The 23,591-nt window shown below is 28.6% G+C and overlaps 2 protein-coding genes across 5 annotated transcripts; one reads left to right on the top strand and one right to left on the bottom strand.

The window, feature by feature from the left end:
- Nucleotides 1-178: 178 nt before the first annotated feature.
- On the bottom strand, nucleotides 179-18,859 carry LOC105201539 (1-acyl-sn-glycerol-3-phosphate acyltransferase alpha). Of its 3 annotated transcripts, XM_039459374.1 has the most exons (9): nucleotides 18,380-18,659; nucleotides 17,783-18,015; nucleotides 15,390-17,648; nucleotides 12,237-12,574; nucleotides 2,000-2,185; nucleotides 1,783-1,916; nucleotides 1,491-1,672; nucleotides 722-887; nucleotides 179-593 (listed from the first exon to the last, which is right to left on the bottom strand). In XM_039459374.1, the coding sequence occupies exons 4-9, from the start codon at nucleotides 12,245-12,247 to the stop codon at nucleotides 430-432; spliced, it is 843 nt and encodes a 280-aa protein (XP_039315308.1). In that variant the 5' UTR covers nucleotides 12,248-12,574; nucleotides 15,390-17,648; nucleotides 17,783-18,015; nucleotides 18,380-18,659; the 3' UTR covers nucleotides 179-429. The 3 variants fall into 3 exon arrangements, 1 of the variants encoding a protein (XP_039315308.1); XR_005576661.1 differs by lacking the exons at nucleotides 179-593; nucleotides 722-887; nucleotides 1,491-1,672; nucleotides 1,783-1,916; nucleotides 2,000-2,185 and having other exon boundaries at nucleotides 12,539-12,574; nucleotides 15,390-17,310; nucleotides 17,504-17,648; nucleotides 18,380-18,859; XR_005576657.1 differs by lacking the exons at nucleotides 179-593; nucleotides 722-887; nucleotides 1,491-1,672; nucleotides 1,783-1,916; nucleotides 2,000-2,185 and having other exon boundaries at nucleotides 12,539-12,574; nucleotides 18,380-18,859.
- Nucleotides 18,860-18,960: 101 nt separating this feature from the next.
- Nucleotides 18,961-23,011, top strand: LOC105201531 (NEDD8-activating enzyme E1 regulatory subunit). Of its 2 annotated transcripts, none has more exons than XM_026134444.2 (8): nucleotides 18,961-19,349; nucleotides 19,549-19,713; nucleotides 19,789-19,971; nucleotides 20,838-21,333; nucleotides 21,405-21,538; nucleotides 21,860-22,062; nucleotides 22,505-22,641; nucleotides 22,713-23,011. In XM_026134444.2, exons 1-8 carry the CDS (start codon nucleotides 19,282-19,284, stop codon nucleotides 22,941-22,943), a joined length of 1,617 nt encoding a protein of 538 aa, XP_025990229.2. In that variant the 5' UTR covers nucleotides 18,961-19,281; the 3' UTR covers nucleotides 22,944-23,011. The 2 variants fall into 2 exon arrangements, with proteins under 2 accessions (XP_025990229.2, XP_039314935.1); XM_039459001.1 differs by having other exon boundaries at nucleotides 19,800-19,971.
- The last annotated feature ends 580 nt before the right edge of the window (nucleotides 23,012-23,591 follow it).

Consider the following 23,591-nt stretch of genomic DNA (forward strand, 5'->3'; position numbering starts at 1 on the left):
TTGAAATTATGGGATTTCTATTCTTTTTTAATCCAAAAAAATTATGCGGGCTATGTAATCCATTTTAATTCATGAAAAGAGATTGAAATAAAGTGATTTTTATTTTTTCAATCTAAAAAAAGTTTTGGCATCCAATCCATTTTAATTTATGATATAAGATTGAAAATAATTTGATTGCTGTTTTTTAATCCAAAATGTATTTAAATAAATAAAAATAAATTGCAAATTTTTAATCCATTTTCGTTTACTAGAATCGTACATAATTTATGTGTGAAAGAGCGCGTAAAAACTACACGCAATCATGAGAATTTATAATAGCACAATAAAAATCATTCACACATGCAATCCCATTGCAATGCGCAAATCAGTCAGTCAATCGCTTTTCAATCGGAATTTAGATCACGATTTAGTTATGCTAATCGTTTTGCGTCACTCGCATTTCAAACTTCGTATCTGCTCCTCGAGACACTCCGTCGTGGATTCCACGAAGGTTTTATTCATAACTTTGTACGTCTGCTCCATGAGCTTTGGAAGATCGTTTTTGGTCAAACCCGCGGTAGGAATAGCTGGTAAAACAGTAATATAACTACTTCCTGAAATATAAAATCATTTCTTCTTAGACATATGTGAAAATATAACACGCCTTGATACATACAACAGATATAGTCAATTAATTCCTTCGTTATTTATATGCATTAAAATATAGTTAATTCTTGTTTACCTGAATGGAATCTTTTTAATTTGCCGTCCAAGAAGTAATACTTTGACACGACAACGGGTTGAATCGGCATTTGAGACTCAATTGCGACATGGAAAGCGCCTTTCTTGAAGGGAAGCAATGAATTACCCGAATGTCGATGTCCTTCGGGAAATAGAAGAAGTCTCCGCTAAAAAGATTAACCGAAATTGTTAGCTTCTACACGTTTAGTACATTATTTTAATTATGATATTTGAGGTATATTTATTTAAAACTCTAATTTAAATAATTTCTTACATAATAATATATTGTTTTAATGTTTAACATACTTTACTATTATTGTTACGTTTAATGTTATTTTAATGTATACCCTCTTTTAATACATTTTTTTTATTATTTTAAAGCTCCTGTTCACTCACGGCAACTATTTTTGATTGACGACATCATGCAGAGACAAGAAAATACACGATGAAAATAAATGTTTACTTTCGTAATATATATGATTATTATAAAATGGTATATTTTAGCACTATGACAATTTTATTGTAAATATCAAAATACTACATTAAACTGAAAAATAACGTTGTAAGAATAATTTAACTAATTAACGTGTCATTCATTGAATGCATATGTATGCATGTGTATATATTTTGTGTGAATATCTTTTATAGAACGTAATTTGTTTTTAATTGCTCGCTAAGCTGCCACTGTCAACATAAATTTGGCGATTGAGCCAGCAGGAGCCTTAAATCTCTACGTTGATAATGATATAGAGAACATTACGTAAAGTCACCTTCGCCACACGAATCGATTCCGTAGTAGCATTAATAATCCGGCATGATTCTTCGCCTTTTTTTCTATCGATGAACAGCGTTCCCCAAAGCCATGAAGCGAGACCGAATGGTCCTAGATACAAAATCTCCTTCTTCGAAATAACGGTGCAGTTATCCATCGCTAACCATAGTTCAGCTAAAACTATATAAGGACCATTTTAATTAAATATGTAATTGAGTTATTTCATTTAATTAAATAAATTTAAATTTATCTAACAGATTTATAATAATTTCAATAATCGCTGCAGTTACCGCAAAGATCTAATGAACTCTGATGATTGATGAGCACAATAGAGCCCGAATCTTTGACGATGTTCTCTTTGCCGCGAAAACGGAAATTCATCCCGATGATTTTCGCTATTAATATCGCACCTCTGGCCGGCATTCTGACAAATTTAATTTCATTAATTTTATTTTAAAAATTTAAAAATTGAACATTATCCATAAATAATATACAAAAACTCTTTACAGCGCATTTTTCCAGCTGCCGATTCGAAATAGCATAAACGGTATCCATAATCCCGCGGCTAACAAGCTCCCTACTATGAAGAAGGTGAATTTTGCCCGATATCTCACGCTTTCACTCAAGGCACATAGCATCACAAAGAGAAATAACAGCGTGATACCGCTTGTCGAATATATGCCACATAATACTCTGAAATCATACAAGATTAATTACGATTGTATATTTATTCTATGAAATCATTAGGAAATTGAAATTAAAGGATAAAACCATGTTAAAAATTAAAATTAAAAAATCGAAATTTGTGTTTCTAATCATCATCTTCATCGAAGCTTCAGAGATTTCAATTACTATTAAAATTTAATGATTATTTTGAATAAATTTATTTTAATAAAAATTTATGAAAAAGACAGGTTTTCTCTCTCTCTCTCTCTCTCTCTCTCTCTCTCTCTCTCTTTATAGTTGATACAGTTAATTAAAAACTTAGCGATTTTAGTGTTAAAGTAAGATAATACATGTCAAACTTTATGCTTCTTTAAGTATCTCGTTTGCGAGCTAGCATTACATGATCACTGCGTGACTTATTTTCAATTTCTTTGCAATAAATCATCTCTGTAACAATTCTCAAATAACCGTTTCGTGTATGATCATATTAGATAATCAAAGCTTATTATTATGTAAGCTTCTTCATATCCATATACAATACATCATTGCACATAAATCGTTGGATGTTGAAAATTTTAATTTTATGAAATATTTTTATAAAACTAATCAGACATCTAACGACTGATACATATTAGAATTTAAAAAATTTACAAATTATTTACTAAATTTAACATAAAAAATAAAAAACTTTATATTAGACAAATTAGATTGAAAACATAAAAAATAAAAATTAGTAACTTAGTAATTAGAAAGAATTAGTAATTGTAAGGTCATGCTATCTATAAAATATAATATTAATTATGATTTGCAATTCATAATTAATATATTATATTAGAGAAAAGATGAGGGTCGCGAGATACGTGTAAGGTGTTGAGATACCATGATATTTCGTATAATTTGCGTTGAATTCTAAATGCAATCATTGAAATTATTTCGTTATAATCTATTTAAACCGTAACGAAATTATTTTAATATTAGACATTGCAGGATGGTTACTAGTCATGGCTAAAGTTCACTGTATTTTTATAAAAGCTAAATTTCAGATTTGCAAGTAGCAACATTTTTTTACAGATGTATATATAACTTTGTACGTAATATTGAGAAATATGTTAAATCTTAGTTTTATAACTTTAGTCTAGCTCGTAAAGGCCTTGAAAGTGACTGTCAAATAATAAAATTGAATTTAATGTATATATGAATTTATAAGCATGAAGTTATATCATGTAATAAGAACACAGATATCTATACTCAGCCGAAGATAGCGATCTAGTTGTTAGATAGATATCTGTGAATAAGAAGGATCGTAAAACAGTCACAAGCCGCCATTTGTACTATAATACGAGCATCGTTTTTGCGACAATCTCATAGTGGATGTTGCATAATACTTACTAGTAACAAAGAAATTATTTTTAAAAAATTATTTTTTAAGCTAAAGAAATTATTTTAAAAAATGACTTTTCAAATAACATATTTTATAAAATGTTTATAAAACTTTTTTCATGGCATTTACTAGTAGTGTGTAAGATCATTAATTTGTCATTTCTTTTATAATTAAAAACGCTTTTTACGATATTAGTTGTTATTCCACCACTTCCCTGTTATCTCACAAACACATGTTTTCTTCACTCTTCAGTAGATTGTGAATTACGTTCATTCTATATTCTCGATGAACGTCTATAAGGTGAATGATAGAACTCCATATAGTTAATAAACTAGTAGTAATAGGAATTGTGTCGCATTAATATTTACTGAGTTATATTTAACTCAGTAAATATTAATGCGACACAATTCCTATTACTACTAGTTCCTTAGTTATATACAATAGAATTCTATCAATCAGCTTATAAATGTTCATCGGGAATATAGAATGAACGTAATTCAAACGTATTACAAACAAACAAAATAGTATACCAGAAATGGATTCAAAAAGTCAAGAATTCGGATTCGGGAATGAACAAATAAATCCATTTTTATCCAATTAAAGTTTAAAAATTCTTTGAATCCTTTTTAATCTATGAAGTAAAATTAAAATTACGGGATTTTAATTTTTTTTCAATCAAAAAAATTATGCAAATCATATAATTCATTTTAATCCATAAAACAGAATTAAAATGAAGTGATTTCTATTCTTTTAATCTAAAAGAAATTTTCGCGGATTATCCAATCCATTTCAATCCATGACATAAGATTGAAATGATTTAATTGCTGTCTTTTAATTCAAAATGTATTTACTAATTTTTAATTCATTTCCGTTTATTAGGATTCTATCATTCCCTTCCTTCCTCTAGCGTATTATGTTGTTTTATGTTATTTAAAATTTAGATAATCTTTAATCCATTCAATATGAATGTTATTACAATTGATTAAGCGCGCGATGAGATCACGATATTGCAATGATAATTAAATATTTTCAAAGAAGTTTAAAGTTCGATTTCTTAATGTTTCTTAAACATTATCGGACATGTTTTTCAAATATTATCTGTCAGAAAACCGACGTAATTTTCAATCATATACCGTGGATTAATGATTCAACTGAAATTACACCGGACTTCGCACTTTGTGTCTTGATATCAAAGAGTAAGTATAAATGTTAATGTTATACGTGTATATATATTTATAAAAAATGAACAAATAGATGACACTTAGAAATCAAATTTAATTGTGAAGTAATAAAAGAGAAGGTAGTATAATGATCCTATTACAGCCACTTGTATTATTTTCGCTGTTAAATGATGAATTCTAGTAATAACTTATGATTAATCATTTGATTAATAGTTATGTAGTGACGTTGACATGGCAGCGTTCAGTAGGTTACAACCCAGCAAATGGAAATGAATTGCAATAGATAGAAATCGATTGGTGTGATCATTGCCAAATCCAAATATTTTTTTTTTTTTTTTTTAATTCACTTCAATCGAAAATTAAAGTTTAAGAATTCCTTGAATCTATTTTAATCTCTGAAATGGGATTGAAACTAAAAAGATTTTTATTCTTTCGATTAAAAACAAAATTATGCGGGCTATGTAATGCATTTTAATCCTGAAACAAAATTGAAAAAAAGTCATTTCTAATTCTTTTAATCCAAAAGAAGTTTTCGCGAGTCACATAATCATATTTTAATCTATAATATAAAACTGAAATACCACAATTACTATTTTTTTTAATTCAAAATGTATTCAAATAAATTAAAATAGATTACAAATTTTCAATCCATTTAAAACCATTTTCGTTTACTTGGTCGCAGGGTCAAGTATAGGACATCTTCACAATATTTTAAAACGTTATTGCAACATTATTGAAGTAATTATTGTAAACAAAATTTTTGCAATTTCCCTGCAACATTGCATTGCTGTAAGCTTCTGTGCTGTCCTAGCAAACGGAAATGGGTTCAAAAAATTAAAAATGAATAGAAATGGATTAACAAAAAAAAAAAAAAAAAAAAATTCAAGAATTTGGATTTGGCAATGATCACACAAATTCATTTTTACACAATTAAAATTTAAGAATTCCTTGAATCCATTTTAATGCCATAAAACAAGATTGAAATGAAGTGATTTCTATTCTTTTAATCTAAACGGAGTTTTCACGGATTATCTAATCCATTTTAACCCATGACATAGGATTGAAATGATTTAATTTCTGTCTTTTAATTCATTTCCGTTTAACAGAATTCTATTACCCTCTTCCTTCCTCTATCGTATATGTTACACTTTAAAATTTAAACAACCTTTAATTCATTCAATATGAATATTACTATAATTAATTAAATCCATTTTTATCCAATTAAAGTTTAAAAATTTCTTAAGTCTTTTTTAATCCATGAAGTAAAATTGAAATTACGTGATTTTTACTTTTTTTTCAATTAAAAAAGTTATGCGAACCATATCCATTTTAATCCATGAAAAAGAATTGAAATAAAGTGATTTTTATTTTATCAACCTAAAAGAAGTTTTTGCAAATCATCCAATCCATTTTAATTCATAATATAAAATTGAAATGACTTGATTGCTGCTTTTTTAATCCAAAATGTATTCACAAATTTTTAATTCATTTCCATTTACTAAGATTCTATTACTCTCTACCTTCCTTTAGCGTATACAGGGTGTTCATTAATGATTGTAATCACTTTTTACCATAGAAGCGCGCATTTGTAATTTCTAATATAAATATGTTAGAAATATGTATCCGTCGGTAAATCATGCTCCTATGGTAAAAAGTGGGTACAACCATTAATAAACACCCTGTATGTTATACTTTAAAATTTAGACAACCTTTAATCCATTCAATATGAATATTATTACAATTGATTAAGCGCGCGATGAGATCGCGATATTGCAATGATAATTGAATATTTTTAAAGAAGTTTAAAGTACTACTGGGTATAGGAGGTAAAGGTCTTGACTGTTTTTGAAAATATAAAGTTGTTCTTCTTACAATGTGTCAGCACTAATAGATAAGGCAAATCATATATTATTAAAAATCACATCAAAAATTATTTATGAAAAAAGTGGGTCATTTAAGTTATTTATGGTACTGCTTTATATCAACGTAAACAAGTCTAAAAAAAAAGGAATATTTGCATAATACATAAGTTTTGGAAAAGTACATAAATAATAGTACATGTAAAAAATATTAAAAATTTCTAAAATGCATCGACTAACGTTTTTTTTACAGCATCTTTTATTTTTGTTTCTTTAAAATAATTTTTAATTAATTAGAAAAATTAAAGATTTAAGGCGCGCGCGCACACACACGCACTTGGCGCTTTTTTTATAAAATTAAAAATGATAATTAAAATTAAAAACTATAGTTTCCCTAGTGGCTTGCAAAAAGAGAATGTGGTATTATGGATCACGCAAGTATTATCTTCTTCTTCGCGTGCCATACGCTTATCAGCGCATAAAAAATCTCTTCTGCATATATCCATAGATATAGATATATGAAACCTACTGTACAGTTTTAACGCCGGTTTCAAACGACCTATTAGAAGAGCTCTCCTGCGCAGAGTTACTCTCGGATTTAGAGTTATAAGGCCGGAGCACAAACTCTTGCATAGCGCATAAAAGAACCAATCAATCAAAATCATACATTTCCCTTTCTAGAAATGCAGCAAACGGAAATAGATTTAAAAAATTAAAAATGGATAGAAAAGGATTTTAAAAATCGAGGGATTTGGATTAAATCTACTATGACTTGAGTTAGAATAGGAAGACCCCTAAATATGAATACAAACATACGTGCCACTTAAATTCAATTTAAACAAATTAAAGATCTTATCGCTTGGGTTTATATAATATTTGTGATTTATAAAAATAAATTTATGAAATACGTAATGTAACGTTTGTTCTTATGTATATACACATTTGACGCCCTTTTTTACAAAGATGTAACAGACAAGATTTTTACAATTTACACATGATAAGGCACTGTTTATACAGAATGCTCGTTCAGCAATCGTTATCAATAGGTTCATTGTTCTGCAAAGAAAGGCAAGAAAATGAGCGTTTCGCGATAATGAGCAGTGACGTTATGTTTTGTCAATCCTTACATGATAGTGTCTCGAGAATCGTTTCTATTTCGGCACACATGTGCAGATAGTCCGAAGCCATCGAACAGTGCAAATCTTGCAAAATGTTTGCTACAAATTTTGTCAGCGGAAATTGATGCAAGCTCGATGCAGAACTTGCAATGCTATTGACATAAGCAAAAATATCAGCGAAGCTCGCTGAAGGTTGACGGAAATCAAACAGACTCGAATACATTTGATGTAGATTGACGGCATTAGGTTTGCAAAATCTCTTAGTGGAACACAAGTTTAATTCGAACATGGTCGATGATCATTTGCTGTTCAAATCCGCTGCCAATCTGTTGGCAAATCGCTGATAATTCGCTTATTATTTGCATAACAAATAAATATGCGCACTTATATCACATGTTCCATCACGTAAGGTCAAGTTATTCATGTTACAAAATAGCCGACTCTTTTTTATTTAAGAATATCTCTTTGTATTGCATATTTTGCTCTATTTAATTTTTTAAATATATTCATCAATTCCCAATCAGCAAAAAATTTTTCAATATCTTATTAACATTTATATTACAGTAATTATTTATTCAAAAGAATTTTAAAAAAAAGTATTTATTTAACGTTTATTTCACTATCTATTTTATTATATCAATTATTTACGTGAAATAATGTTTTGAACAAGTTTTTAAAATATTAGCAAAACCTTTCAAATGCAAAACAAATATTTTTTCAAATCTTATATTAAGGCTAATCTATTGCTTTTTCTTGTCTCTTTTAAAGTTCATTAATTTTATCTTACTAATTATGATAAAGTAATGCGCAAAAAGACAATGGACAAAGAGCAAAATAAATGAGAAACAAAGAGCTTGTGGTTGACTAATGTTTTTCACATATTTATTCAGATTCAGAGTTAGGTAGTAAATAATTAAACAGATAAAAGTTAAATAACAAGGTTAAAGAGTTATTAACTTTTAACTTAACTTCATTAGTTTCAAATGCATTAATTTTTAACTTTAACCAGAGTTATTTTTAAAACATATTAACTTTAATTTATTAACTTTTTTCCTAAATTAAAAATTTATTTATAAAAAAGAAAAATGCATTCTCATAAAAAACAATATTTCTTTGTTATGTCATATAACTTATTTTACAAATAAGATATTCAATTTATTTGATGACAAATATTATAACTGTTTTGAGTAATCTGACTTTAAAAAACTGTAACATTCTAATTTAATGTAAATAATGCATTTTAGAATTAATTTTTTATATAACTTACTTTAATATTAATTTTTAACGTATCTTTATCTCAGTTTAGTTAAAAAATAATTAATTTACCCAATTCTGATCAAATGTCAGAAAAACATTTTTTTTTCAAACGTTAAAATAAATATTTTCTTAATGAAAAAAAAAAGCAAACTTAAACTATTATTTTTATCATTTTTAAAAACATTGCAGATTGGGAAATTCAAATTACTATTTATTTTATACGATATATATATTTAAGAATATGTTAGATAAGAAAATATATAAGCATTATAAAATACTTTTATATTAAACTTATCAATTCAAATTATCAAACACAGGAATTTATTAAAAACTGGAATATTTCATTGTAATTATGTACAACAAAACGTTATGTAAGATTTTTTCCACTTTGCCTTTAATTTGCATTTTCATTATACATATCATTATTATAATTTTAATATTTACATATGACATTGATTATTACTGATCGGATTGTTTTACTTTTTCCTGTATCTTTTTTTATATATCATAACATCATAAATGAAAAAGAAAATATTTAAAAATTTATACGCATTTCCACATTTCCATTCATTATTGTTAAAACGTTATTGAATACTATACAATAAAAATAATCTATCTATTATCTTGAAGCGAAAATCAAAATATCTCGGATCGTCCGATCGCGACTGACCAGAGGTCAGAATTCTTCTTCAGTGTTACTCGAGTCCTTTACTCTTCTCATCTGATAAGCGAGTCAATTTGTTCGTTAAAGGTTAAACGATTTTATTCACTAAGTTCAAGCTTGATAGTATTGAAGGTGTTGAAGAATAATATTTCGAATAGTCGAGATAATATCAGAGATCACCCTAATTCGTCTAGTCGATTGTAGTTCATATTTTCTCTATTGCCCTCATAATGGTGCACGGGAAGACTTGGTCGTATTTATTATTTAATAGACCATTCGGGGAAAATGAAATAGATGAGAAGAGCTCTTAAAATAATATTTCGAATAACGATCGCCTGCTTTGCGATAAACTTAAACGTATTAATATGCAAAATATATTTGTGTGTGTGTGTGTGTGTGTTTGCCTGTGTGTGTGTGTGTGTGTGTGTGTGTGTGCGTGCGTGCGTGCGTGCGTGCGTGCGTGTGTGTGTGTGTGTGTGTGTGTGTTTGCCTATGTGTGTGCGTACGCGCGGAGTATGACTTATACAATGTAAGAACGCGGGAATGAACATTATAGGCCGATCGAAATTCTATACATAATTGAGATAAGTAGTTACGCTCGCGGAGATAACACAAGGATAACAGAGTTAACGGCGATAAGCATCGATAACGTTGTACGCAAATATTTGATATATTAGATTAATAGAAAAATTTTAAGCACACGGTTTTTCATGTTGTGACTCACGCATAATTGCACGGAAAAATCCAATTTTGTTAAAGTGTCTACGAAGAAGGGTGTTACGAAAAGATCTGCTTTTGCTGTGCTCGGAAAAAGCTAAACAGATATCATTTCTTAGAGTTTTTGAAACTAGCAATCCGATGATGCTAAAATTAAAATTACGTCACATAGACAGGAATACATAAAAAACTGAGTTTAAATCGAAGAAACACATGACGTAGCGGTCATTCGCGAGACGGGTCGCTATGCTGTATGTATTAATGGTATACGGTGTGTGACACGTTTTGACGATTATCGTTAAAAATATATAATATCTTATAAAAATATTTTATAGCGGAAATATCAAACACCACGAAAAGTTTTCGTGCATTTGCGTTGTGGTCCGTTGAGTGAAGGAAGCCGTCTCGAAGACGTTCATACAAGTGCACGATTATTACATCTGATATTTTCGCTGGAAAATAGAGAATTTTTATAAGATAAACACGTTTTGAATATCAAAACATGATGTCACTGCGTGTACTAGTGACTCATTTCGTAAACAATTACGACGCCATATACGTGTTTTCTCAATTTAAACTAAATTTTGTATGCATTACGTCATGTGACGTAATTTTAACTAGCACAATCGGATTGTTCGTCTCAAAAACCATGAAAAATGATAAAGAATTTATTTTTCCCAAATATAGCAAAAAGGTCTTTTAGTAATACCGTAAATCAATATTTAGATAAATTTTTAGATACTTTAGCAAAATCGCTCTTTTCATGTGTTACCACACGAGATAATCGAAATGCTTTGTAATCAAAATAAATGTCTTATCATAAAATGATAAGAAGATTATCTTATTTCCATAATAACAATGTATGTAGATAAATAAAAAAGTTACTTGAAAAGTCCATTTTAAATAATTTGTGTGAAAAGTGTATCTGCACTGTCAACAATAATAGACAAAAGAAAGTCAGATCACAAAGAGCTTACAATAAAAAAATTCTATATTTTTATTTTGTGCAAGATAACAAATTATGTTAAATTTATAAAATATAAAATTTTGTATTGTTGTAAAAATAAATGAAAGTCAAATGTTGGATCGGAACGAAAGTTCGTAGTGTTTTTCAATAGGTCTGCAGTCGTTGATGATGATCAAATCGTAACGCCAATTGAAAATAAACCACTTCACACGACACGGGACATGGTAGAAATACTCTACACATATCTATCTACATTTGTACATATATCTCGGTACGAATATCTAAACTTATCTTTGCTTTCACTGAAAAAACGCTACAAGAATTTTTCTTTCAACCCAATAGTTAATAATATATCTAAAATAACATATTCTTAAACATAAATATACACAAGCTTTGCCATATATGTATATATTTAAATAACTCAAGCAAAAATGTTTTAAAGAAAATTAATTATAAAATTATATTATCTTTTTAATAAAAGTAACATTTATTAAAGTAATAATTTCCAAAATTAAATAGAATTTTAATTAAATTCGAAAGATTTAATGATACAAACAAAAAAATTTTCTTCCTGTCTAAATAAAATAATTGTTTTCTCAAAGTTTTTAATTATGCATAACGCATTTGTTGAGATAAAATGTAAAAATAATGTCAACGCTATTGCACGTTTTATTATGTAAAAATAAACAATTCCAAATAAATGTTAAGTATAATCCGCACTGGCAACACAAACTCATCTCAGTCAATTTTCACTTTCGTTCGACTCGCGCGATTTACATCTCTCTATCATAATTTTTTTTTTTATTAGATAAATACCAATAACATGAATACGTTAATAATAATCGCGTTAATAATGAATGAGAGATTTTATTTTTAAAATTGCATGAGATTTAACGAAAAAGAATATCGTCGCGTAAGTCATTACGTTACTCACGTCTTGAACATGACGTTATTCACTTCGGTACGTAGCGTTCGCCGCGCTTGATCAAAGACAACTAGTCAAACGTCAGCAATCGTCGGCCTCGCTGTGAGCGATGTGCCAGGGGCACGTGGTGCGCGCGAATATCGAATGGCGCACCTCATTATCTTCGATGCCTCTCGAAAAGCGCCGCCAATAATTTACGGTTACGGGTCATCTTGTCGCCAGTACTTGCAATGTCTATTTCCAGTTTATTTAAGAGATTGCAATCATGATTGCTCCGCATGCTTGCAAAATTCGAAATAGAATCCATGATGTCTCTGTTGTCCTTGTTCTTTCTATTACAATTGAATCTATACATACATATAAAAAAAGTTAAGAAACACAATAACATTATTAGTATAAAATATATTTCAATCGCATTTATTATTTGATTATTAAAAAGAAATTTGGATTTTCATTATTCGAATATCTAAAAAATCAAATTTCAGATACAAATACTATTTAAATCCAAAAATACTTAATCAATATCTCGGAAGCAAAGAAGGTAAGGAAATGATCAATCAACGAGTAATGTTTGATGACAAGCATAAGAGTTATTAGTATAAAATATATTTCAATCGCATTTATTATTTGATTAAAAAAAAAATTTGGATTTTCATTATTCGAATATCTAAAAAATCAAAGTCCAGATACAAACACTATTTGAATCCAAAAATATTTAATCAACATCTCAAAAACAAAGAAGGTAAGGAAATGATCAATCAACAAGTAATATTTGAGAATGATAAATAATAATTATGTACATTAAATCTCAATAAATGCCAAGCATAAGAGTATTTGATTGGCATAATATGAATGTTTCAAACTTTGCTCTTTTTTAACATAATTTTTTTAACATATATTTTAAAATGAATAAATAATCAAGCTATCAGAACAATTAAAATTAATAAGATAGATATTAATAACAGCACTAATGATGACACAATAAAATGATGAAAATTGAATAACTTAAATATAAATAAAAATATTAAAATGATCAAATAAACATGCATAAGCACAAAATTGCAAGATATTAAAGAATTTTAACTCTTAAACACATAAGTGGATCTGAGAGACTCCATATGAAGTTTCAAACGCTTCCTGTGTGAAGACGGAATGAGATAGGTAGATAGGAGGTTCGGACCAAGACGTAAAAAAAGTTTGAAATCTCCTCTTTCGATTGATATGGTTGATCAATTTTTTTGATCAACTAGAATTCGAACGGCACGGCAGCAAAGTTTTGTTAGGGTCAATGCGACCCATATAGTGTGTAAATGAAACTTTTTTTGTGAATATTTTACATTAAAAAGTTGGACAAAATACGTTCGAACAAGTCGGTTCGCGGATGTTACTCGCATATACTCTGTCTAAAGTTGGAGTACTATAAAATGCTGTAGAAAAAGGAAATTTTCCGAAATATATCATGAAACACATCAATTTTTAATTTTAGACACGATTTAATCAAAAATACCTCATATTATATACCTCGCCTTGCTACATGAGTACATTTTTTAATAGAAATGACAATATAATTTTTTTTTTTGAAAGTATGAATCTTTAGCTTTAAAACGCCATATTGTAAAGTCTTTAAAAGTTTTTTGTTGCAAAGATATAATTTTTTTTTTAAGTGGATTTTTAGAGGCTCAAAAATACTTCATATTCTCCATGCCACATAATTATACTTTTCAAAAAGAATGACTTTGCCACATTTTTATTTTGAAAACGTAACTCTTTAGCTTTAAAACGCCATATTTGAAAGTCCTTAAAAATTTTTTGTTGCAAAAATATGATTTTTTGAAGGAAAAGTGGATTTTTGACCAATTTCTCATTTTTGCTTAATGGTTTTTCCTTTATAACTTCACAATAAATTATTTTTCGGCAATGCCGATTGTGCAGTCACACTCCTAAGATTCTAAACTTTCATTAAAAAAAAAATTGTAGAAAAATATTGATTGTAATCAAAGTTATAGCTTCTCAAAGTTAAAAAAGTCTCCCAGACCCGAAAATGTGTTTCCGTATTTTACAGGATCGGTGTGTTTAAGGGTTAATCAAGATCAGAAGACCTTAAAACTCATATTAAAAATATTAAATCGATCGCCACTGTATAAAATATCTATTAATTTTTAGTTAATAAATATTTTATACAACGGCGATTTTATTTAAAAAGTTAGTTTTACATTAATAAAAACAATCATAAAAGATCTCTAGAAAATTGTTTAAGACATCACAAATTATGAATAATTTATAACCGCTATTCACAGTCGAGTCTTATATTTAAAACTAAATTCATAAATTAGATGTATTTTCTCTTACCAAAGAAGAATGAGTTTCTTAGGATTTCAATGGACAAATGTTTTATTTTATACAATCGTGACTGACGATATATTTTTAACGTGGTTTTTAATGTTCTCTGACCTTGGTTTCTTTAATATGTATTGCTTTTATATTATATTTAACTTATCATTTTTATGCTTTTACATACTCGCGCTGCGCATACTTTGGCGAGAATAGAATATTTCACAAACGGTTTTAAACAACGCCCTTGAATTTCTCTGGAACCATGTGAGAATAGAACCATTAAAATCCTGTTTTTATAAGATTGTACAGTATCAAGAACATATTTTGATTAAAAAGTTTCTTTGATTGGAAGTATCAAGATTAAATAAAGGTTAATTTTATTTTTATATAAATAGAGACCTAATTTTTTAAACATCTACTTAATTAAAATCTAATTTAATTATTATTTATTGTCCTCAAGCATTGCTCGATCATTTCCTCCCCTTTGTTTATGTAACAAGCAATCAATGGCATCTTGAATATATTTTATATCAAATATATATGAATAAAATAACAGATACGTGATAATAAATTGGAATTGTCTGATTTTAATAAATTTAACTATAAAAACTGTTAACTTGAATAATTATATATTTATTATATATATCGCATGTGTCAAATATCTAATATGCCACGATATATATATATATATATATATATATATATATATATATATATATATATATATACATACACAATATGTACATTTTTGCTTTTTTAATATCAATTTTACATTAACATATGAGTGATACATTTAGAAGATGATACATTAATATTCGCAATACTTACCAGTTTCTTTCTTGGTCTTCTGCTGCTTACAAACTTTCATCAAGCTGTCAACTATCAATGTGTGTTATCAACTTATGTTATCCTCTTCAATCAATTGTTGCATCATTACTTCTACGTCACTTCTTCGTACACTGAGAGAAAACTTACTAAATTTTAATATTTATTGAAATTTGAGAAACTTTTTCTCTCCGTGCATACTTTATATCTATTTTGAGAAGTCCTTGCAGAGATATTATTTATATTATGAAGGTTATGCAAATGGTCTCTTAAAAAAGTTAGTCCGTAAAATATATTGATTTTGCAATTGTTAAAAATGTATTTTGCCTTAAAATCATTTACATCGAATACGAAATATGCGGATAAATCCGTACATCTAATTGTTTCTTGTATCTTGTATTTTATTCTTTGTATCACTTATAGATGTTTATGTGTCAGATGATCCTCTAAATCTGCTATGTTTTTACCATTATAATACTTATTACAGATGTTGCATTTTGCAACCGGCCATATTTTTGGTGTGAAATAGTGCCATATCAAGTTATTGGAATCCCATGTTAATTCTTGACATTTCTCTTGCGAATGTGCCCTAGCACACTGATCACTAGTGTTTGCACTTATGTTGTCTTTTTCAGTTTTTATCAATTGTTGTATCGTTACATCTGTATCGTGACTTTCAATTTTTATCGGTTGTATCGTTATGTCTGTGTCATCTCTTTCAGTTTTTACAGATTGTTGTATTGTTATGTCTGTGTCATCTCTTTCAGTTTTTACCAATTGTTGTATCATGTCTGTGTCATCTTTTTCAGTTTTTATTGATTGTTGTATCGTTATATCTATGTCATTTTTTTTAATACTTGGAAAATTTCCTGTAGTTATATTATGACAATAGCGCAAGTGATGCATTAAGCCAAATGTTCCATGAAATATATTAATTACGTAATATTCACAATTCTCAACAGTGCATGTTACCGTAAAATCTTTGTTGAATGCAAATAATGAGGAAAAATCAGTATGTCTAAGTTCTTCTCGTATTACTTCTTGTATTTCTTGTAACAATTGTGGATGTCCTTTACTCAGGTGATGCTCTAAGTGTGTTTCAACACTTTTCATGTAGAGTTTATTACACACATTGCATTTTGCAACAGGCGAATTATCTGAAGTGAAATATCGCCATATTAAGCTGGGTTCGCTGGTACATGGCAATTCTTTTTTATATTTTATGACTTGTGAATGTGTATCAAACTGTTGAACGCCAGTATTTGTAAAAAATTCCTCTTTAGTTATTTGTTGTACCATCACTTCTGTATTATTTCTTTGTTTTTTTTTTAAAGTAACTTTAATAGTATATACCTTTGCACTTTCATTAATCTTATGTTGGACGCGCAAATGATTTGTTAAACCATTTATTCCAGAAAATATATTAATTTGGCAATTATTAACAATGCATTTTACTTTAGAAGAATCTACATTAAATACGAAATATTGTGATAACCACGTGTGTTTAATTTCTTCTTGTATTTCTTTTATTATTTTTGGATGCCCACTTGCCAGATGTTTCTCTAAATACATATCTTTTATGGTATTATGGTAACATTTACTACAAATATTGCATTTTATAAAGGAGTGTTTTTCTAGTGTAAAATATCGCCACACGACATTATTGTAATTCCAGATATTTATTACTTTTTCTTGATTTTCTTTGGTTTGCAAATTTACATTAGCCTGTTGATCATCGACATTTGCACTTGCATTATTTTCTTCATTTATTGATTGCTGTATCATTATGTTTGTGTTCTTTTTTCATGTACTTCGTAAAGTCTTTGTAGATATATCTATTTTGTGATAATTACACAGGTAAAGTTTATTCCATGAAATACATTGATTTTGGTATTATCTTCAATGCATCTTGCCATAGAATATTCTATGTCAAATACAAAAAATAAAAATGCATTAGATAATTTACATCTAATTTCTTGCTATATTACTTTTACTATTGGCAGATGTTGAAACATCAAGTGATCCTCTAAAATTTCTATGACTTTGCCATTATAGTATTTACCACAAATGTCGCATGTTGCAAAAAAACAGTCGTTTAATGTAAAATATTGCCATACCAAATTATTGGAGTTCCATGTACATGTTAATTATTCTTCAGCTTGCAAACTGGCATCAGGCTGTTGATCATCAGTGTTTGCATTTGCATTGTCCTTTTAATGACTGACTATTGCAACATTACAACAGGTTATTTCTTTGTACTACCTTAAAAAATAAATAAAAGTATGTGTGTGTATGCATATGTATATATATGTATATAATTTCAGTTTATTGATATGATGATGACTTAAATCAAGTTATGCTGCAAAACATATCAATTTCGCAATTAATAATCTTACCTCAAAGGTTTCATCATCAAATGCAAAATATTATAAAACTAAACAGGAAAGTTTAATGTTCTTTTCATTCATTTTTTTCATTAATAATGAGTATTCAGATGTTCTTCTGAATCAGTCACTTTTCCATTACTCAATGCAGAATGGTCATAACATTCTTAGTTAATCCATAAGGACATCAATTGGATTGGATTAAACTTTTTTACTATGGTACTATTCATTACGAATAACGCATCCTGCAAAAGTTATTTTTCTATTAAAAAATTCTGGTGTGCTGAAATTATTAAAGGTGCAGCAAATTTTTTGTTGCAAATAATTTTAACTAACAACTAACTCATCGCTAATATCGCAGTTTGTATCGCACCTATGTAGTTGTATGTCAATAATACTAAAATATTTTTTATAAAACTATATTATATAAAAACTTTTTTCTTAATATTTTCTTTAAGTTAACCGTGTTGGCACTTTGTAGGTTTGAATAACATTTATAGGTTATAATTTTATGCAATATGCATTTATATATGCATGAACACTATGTATGAATATTACTTCAATAGTATACATAAAATTTTCCTTGATATGTAAAACATTCTACTTCACCTCCAATTTTGATGAAATTATAGTTTCATTCGATGCGTTTTTGCACAAAATAAAAGATGTGGCAGAAAGTGTCGCTTTGCCCCACAAAACAAAATGTCAATTGATTAATCGTTCAACGTTTGTCACGTTCGAGGTAAAAAACCTATCTCAACATGATCAAAGGCTTGTTTTCTATTCCTGCACTAGACTGCACTGGAACGTTTCTTCTTGCTTTCACTAACTTTCAAATATATATCTATTTCATTTTAAGTGCACACTAATTCAGGGAGTTCAGGAACAGAAAACAAACGGCAAATCAAACATGATACAGCGAACAACGAACTGTATGTATGTATGTACACTTATTTGTTTTTTTTTTGTGTGTTTAATTTGTCCCCTTGGACACGCGTATTCAACTTAACCGAATCAATTATTGCGGTTATACAACGCTACACTTATTTGTTTGTTAATGTTGGTTTATGTATGTACCAAACAACGAGACGTCAAAAAAAAACCCCCAACCAATTGCCACGATTGCCACGACATCTAACATCCGATATATGTACTACATACATTTCACTTTTATCAGGGAGGTTGCTTTCGATCCTCTCTGTTGCTCTGGCTGCTCTCTGCTTTTAAGGTTCTTGCACAATGCGAGAAAATAGCAATAAGAATAGCGATAGAAATGTTTCAATCAATCGGAAACTATGAAAAATGTTTAAGAACAATAAGAACCAATCAGAAGCTGTAAAATCAACGAACTTTATTTTCTATCGCTATCGCTATTCTCCCGTGTTGTGTAAAGACTTTTACGCACCTACACATATACGCACGCAAGTCAGTACCATCGCGTTACATTTGTGTGGCTGTGCATCTGAAGACTGAAGGTGCTTCCTGCCACCGTACTCAAATTCGCCTCTCCGATGGCATCCCCCGAGTCGAAATCGCCTGAACAATCTGAGAAAAATCGAAAATATGATCGCCAATTGAGGTAAATAAAACACTAATGTCGTTATACTTTGAGGTTAGCGAGTGACTGAGCTTCTCAATTTACCTATTTTTTTATCGAGTAGAGAATTCTGTCTTACTTTTTTTTAACTTTAGTTACTTCTTCAAAAGTTCTTTTTTTCCTGTATGCGATATATAAGATACTTCTAATTGTTATGACATCTGATCTTTATCCCTGACAGATTATGGGGTGATCATGGCCAAGCAGCTTTGGAGGCTGCTCATGTCTGTATCATAAATGCCACTGGACTTGGCACGGAGGTACTGAAGTCGCTAGTGCTTCCAGGTATAGGAGCATTCACCATAGTTGATGGCAAAAAGATCACCGAAGAGGATATTGGAGCTAAGTATGTGTAAAATATCTTCTTACAATCATAGAATCTCAAGACGTCAATGCAAAGCATTAAATGGATTTGACTTAGCTTTTTTCTAGAAGCAGATAGTGTTGGGAAATCGAGAGCACAGGTGGCTACTCAAATGCTCTTAGAAATGAATCCAGATGTAACTGGCGATTACATTGATGAAGAGCCTGAACAAATTTTATCTAACAGCCCAGATTTTTTCAATAGCTTCACAGTGGTTGTAGCAACTGCACTGACTGAAAAGTAAGAACACAATTGTAGAAAGAATTTACAAAGAACATTTGATTAAACTGTAACGTACAGTGTTTTGTAATAGGTGGAAAAAAAATTTTTTTTAAGTAACTTTAAATGATAATTTAAGACCAAAATCAAGAATAACAAAATTGTGATTAATAAATTGTGTTTATTTTTTAATTATAAATATTTATATATTCACATCCATTAAGCACTTTTACATGAATATTTAAATATTCAGAATTAAAAAATCAAGAATCAATTTGAATATAAAAATGCTAATGCAGATCCAAGTACCAGATATTTGTGTAACAAAGTATATCTTTTGTGCTAGAATCATACATATATTTAATTACAACAGATGTTTTAGTTCATAATTTTGGACCATCAGTCTAAATGAAAGTTATGAATCTTACATTATAAATTGTAAATCAGAGTTACATACAGTTAACAAGATTGAAACGTCTATTGTAATTAAATACAATTCTCATACAAAGAATATACTTTATTACACATGAATACCTGATGTCTGGCTTTGAATTGACATTTTAATATTCAAATTAATTTATTTCATTTTTGAGTTAATTTTTTACAACTTTTAAAATCAAGAGTGATAGAATGAGGATTTTGTTTTTTAATTACAAATGTCAAATATTCATAAGACTTAGTTACTTTTTATGTGAATATTTAAACATTTATAATATTAAAATTAAAAACCTTAATCGCAATTTTGTTATTTTTAATTTTGGACTTATTTTACCTGGAATCATGTCTTAAATTTTCTCTCACTTGTTGCTAAACACTGTGTATATATCTTTCTGTATATAGCATTAGCATAAGCATAATAATAAATGCATTTGTGTAAATATTTTCAGAACATTGATTCTTCTGTCAAAGAGACTTTGGGAACTAAGTATTCCTCTGATAGTATGTAAGAGCCTAGGCTTTATCGCATATATGCGCATTCAAATAAAAGAGCATACAGTTGTAGAGACTCATCCGGACAACGAGACGCAAGATTTACGTCTGGACAGGCCATTTGATAGCTTGAAGAAGCACATAGATTCCATAAATTTAGATGAAATGAGCTTCAAAGATCATTGTCATGTACCATATCTAATTATCTTGTACAAATACTTAGAAAAGTGGGTTTCCGAGCATGGTACTTTACCGAAAACTTACAAAGAGAAGCAACAACTTAGGAACGTGATAGAGAATGGCATGAGACGCGATGAGCACGATTCATCTAATAGTGAGGAAAATTTCGAGGAAGCTATGAAGGCTGTAAATAAATGTATAAGAATGAGCGATATTCCCGATAATGTTATTAATATTTTGAATGATGATCGTTGTGTTAATTTGACCGCAAAGGTATCGATGAAATATTCTGTATAATTTATACATTGTTTGGAAATGCATTTAAACTGATTGATGTATTTTAGAGTAGTTCTTTCTGGATAATTGCGAAAGCAGTGCGTGATTTTATCGATAATGAAGGGAAAGGACTGCTACCACTTAAGGGTACTCTACCCGATATGACTGCGGATACTGAGAAATACATTACACTCCAACAAATGTATAATATTGATCTCGAAATGACAATTATATTGGACAATGATGCACGAAAAAGTAGCTCAGTCTTCTGTGTCAATGCAAATAAAAATGTTTTATTAGTAAGTTTATTAATAAAAACTATAACAAATATTATATTTAAATAGTTATTTTACCATTATTTATTATTTAAATTAATATAGTTGTAACAATAATATTAAAACGAAATGTTACTTAAACTTTTTTTTTAATATTGACCTACACTAAGATTGCAGTACTTTCTCGTGCATTATTTTCAATCTGTTATAAATAAAACTAACGTGCATTATAATCGAATCTATTTTAGTTACCATAAACAAGCATCTGCAGATGCGGAAGCCGTATGGAGACGCACTTTGCAATTGCTACGTCAATTGGGAAGACCGTCAGATTCAATTTCAGAAAAAGATGTCAAGCTGTTTTGCAGACATGTCGCTAACATTCACGTAGAAAAAGGCAGTTGTATCGCAGACGAGTATGATCCTAAAGTTTTTGATACTAATATTATAGGTAATTATCCTTTTTCAAAAAATATAAATTTGTAATCAATAAAAACAAGCTATTATATTCTTATAATATAATAAGAAATTATAATTTATATAATTACAAGAAAGCAGAATAAAGGTCTGCGCATAATAGAGGAATATTAGATATTAGGAATAGGAATTAAAATTTTAGGATCAATTTCCTCAATGAATACTGTAGATAAATAATAAGTTATGTTGTATCTTGTACGGCACATTTATGTCTTACGTTTTATTCGTCTTTATTGTGCATTATATTTACTATTTATTGAAAAAACTAATACTAAAATTTCAATTCTTATTCCTAATATATTATATTTCTCTGTTGTGCACTGGCTCTAACTTTTATAACTCTCATACAATTTTTTTGTAATTAATAGATGTTAATAAAATATATCATGTTCTTAATAATTGCATATTTTTTATAGTTCAAAATTTAGAGAATCCCGAGAGTATGATGCTTTACTATGTCATGCTTCGAGGAGTAGATAAATTCCAGGCGGAATATAACTCGTATCCTGGCGAATTTGATGATCAAGTTGAACCCGATATCGTGAAGCTTAAAGTACTATTTTGTAAATGTATATATATATATTGTGTTACATCGAATTGTTCTACAATTTAATCATATTACAGACATGCCTCACAAAATTGTTGAGCGAATGGGGATGCGGTCCGTTAGCCAAAGACGATTATGTGCACGAACTTTGTCGATTCGGTGGCGCGGAATTGCACTCTGTTTCTGCGTTTTTAGGTGGTCTTGCAGCGCATGAAACCATCAAGCTTATTACGAACCAATATAAGCCCATTCACAATACCTTCATTCATGACGCAGCCACATCAAATTCTGGGACGTTTTTCTTTTAAAACCATGAACCTGTTATGTGAAAAAAAATCTATGCTAATTAAAGTGATAATACAATCTTATAGCTTAATTCTTTATGAGTTTGTTTTGAATTAAGATAGATAGTTTTTACGAAACAATCTAATGCCATTTTTTTGTATTTGTTAATTCATGCATTATTTTCCTTATAATTTTAAAACTGAAATTTTACACGTATGTCGTAAGGACTGCCGAAAGAAATATATAAGAAAGGAGAAACAAATCTAAATATTATTGTATATTTGAATAATATAAAGCTTTTATAATTCATTAGTTTAGTTATTTTTCAATTTATCTCTTAAATAGAAAATTAATTGTTTTTAATTAAATCCAAGAATTTAATGAATATCTAATCGATTGCGATATGGACATTCATAAACAATTTAGTTTAAATATTTAAATTAAAATTAAAAATTACCTTTCTTCTTTTAAGTATTATTAAAATTCTGTTGTCTAGAAACGATGTTGATAGATGCACATTTTTATGTAACTCGATCAAATGAAAAAGAAGAAAGCTTTATTTAAGCTAATTTAACCCTAATTTAACTATCTAAAAATAATTGAATTATTTTTATTATAATTTATATTATTATATATATTATTTTATTATTCTTTAATTCTCTAAAAAAATC

This window comes from Solenopsis invicta, chromosome 1 (genome assembly GCF_016802725.1).
Source record: "Solenopsis invicta isolate M01_SB chromosome 1, UNIL_Sinv_3.0, whole genome shotgun sequence".
NCBI lineage: Eukaryota > Metazoa > Arthropoda > Insecta > Hymenoptera > Formicidae > Solenopsis > Solenopsis invicta.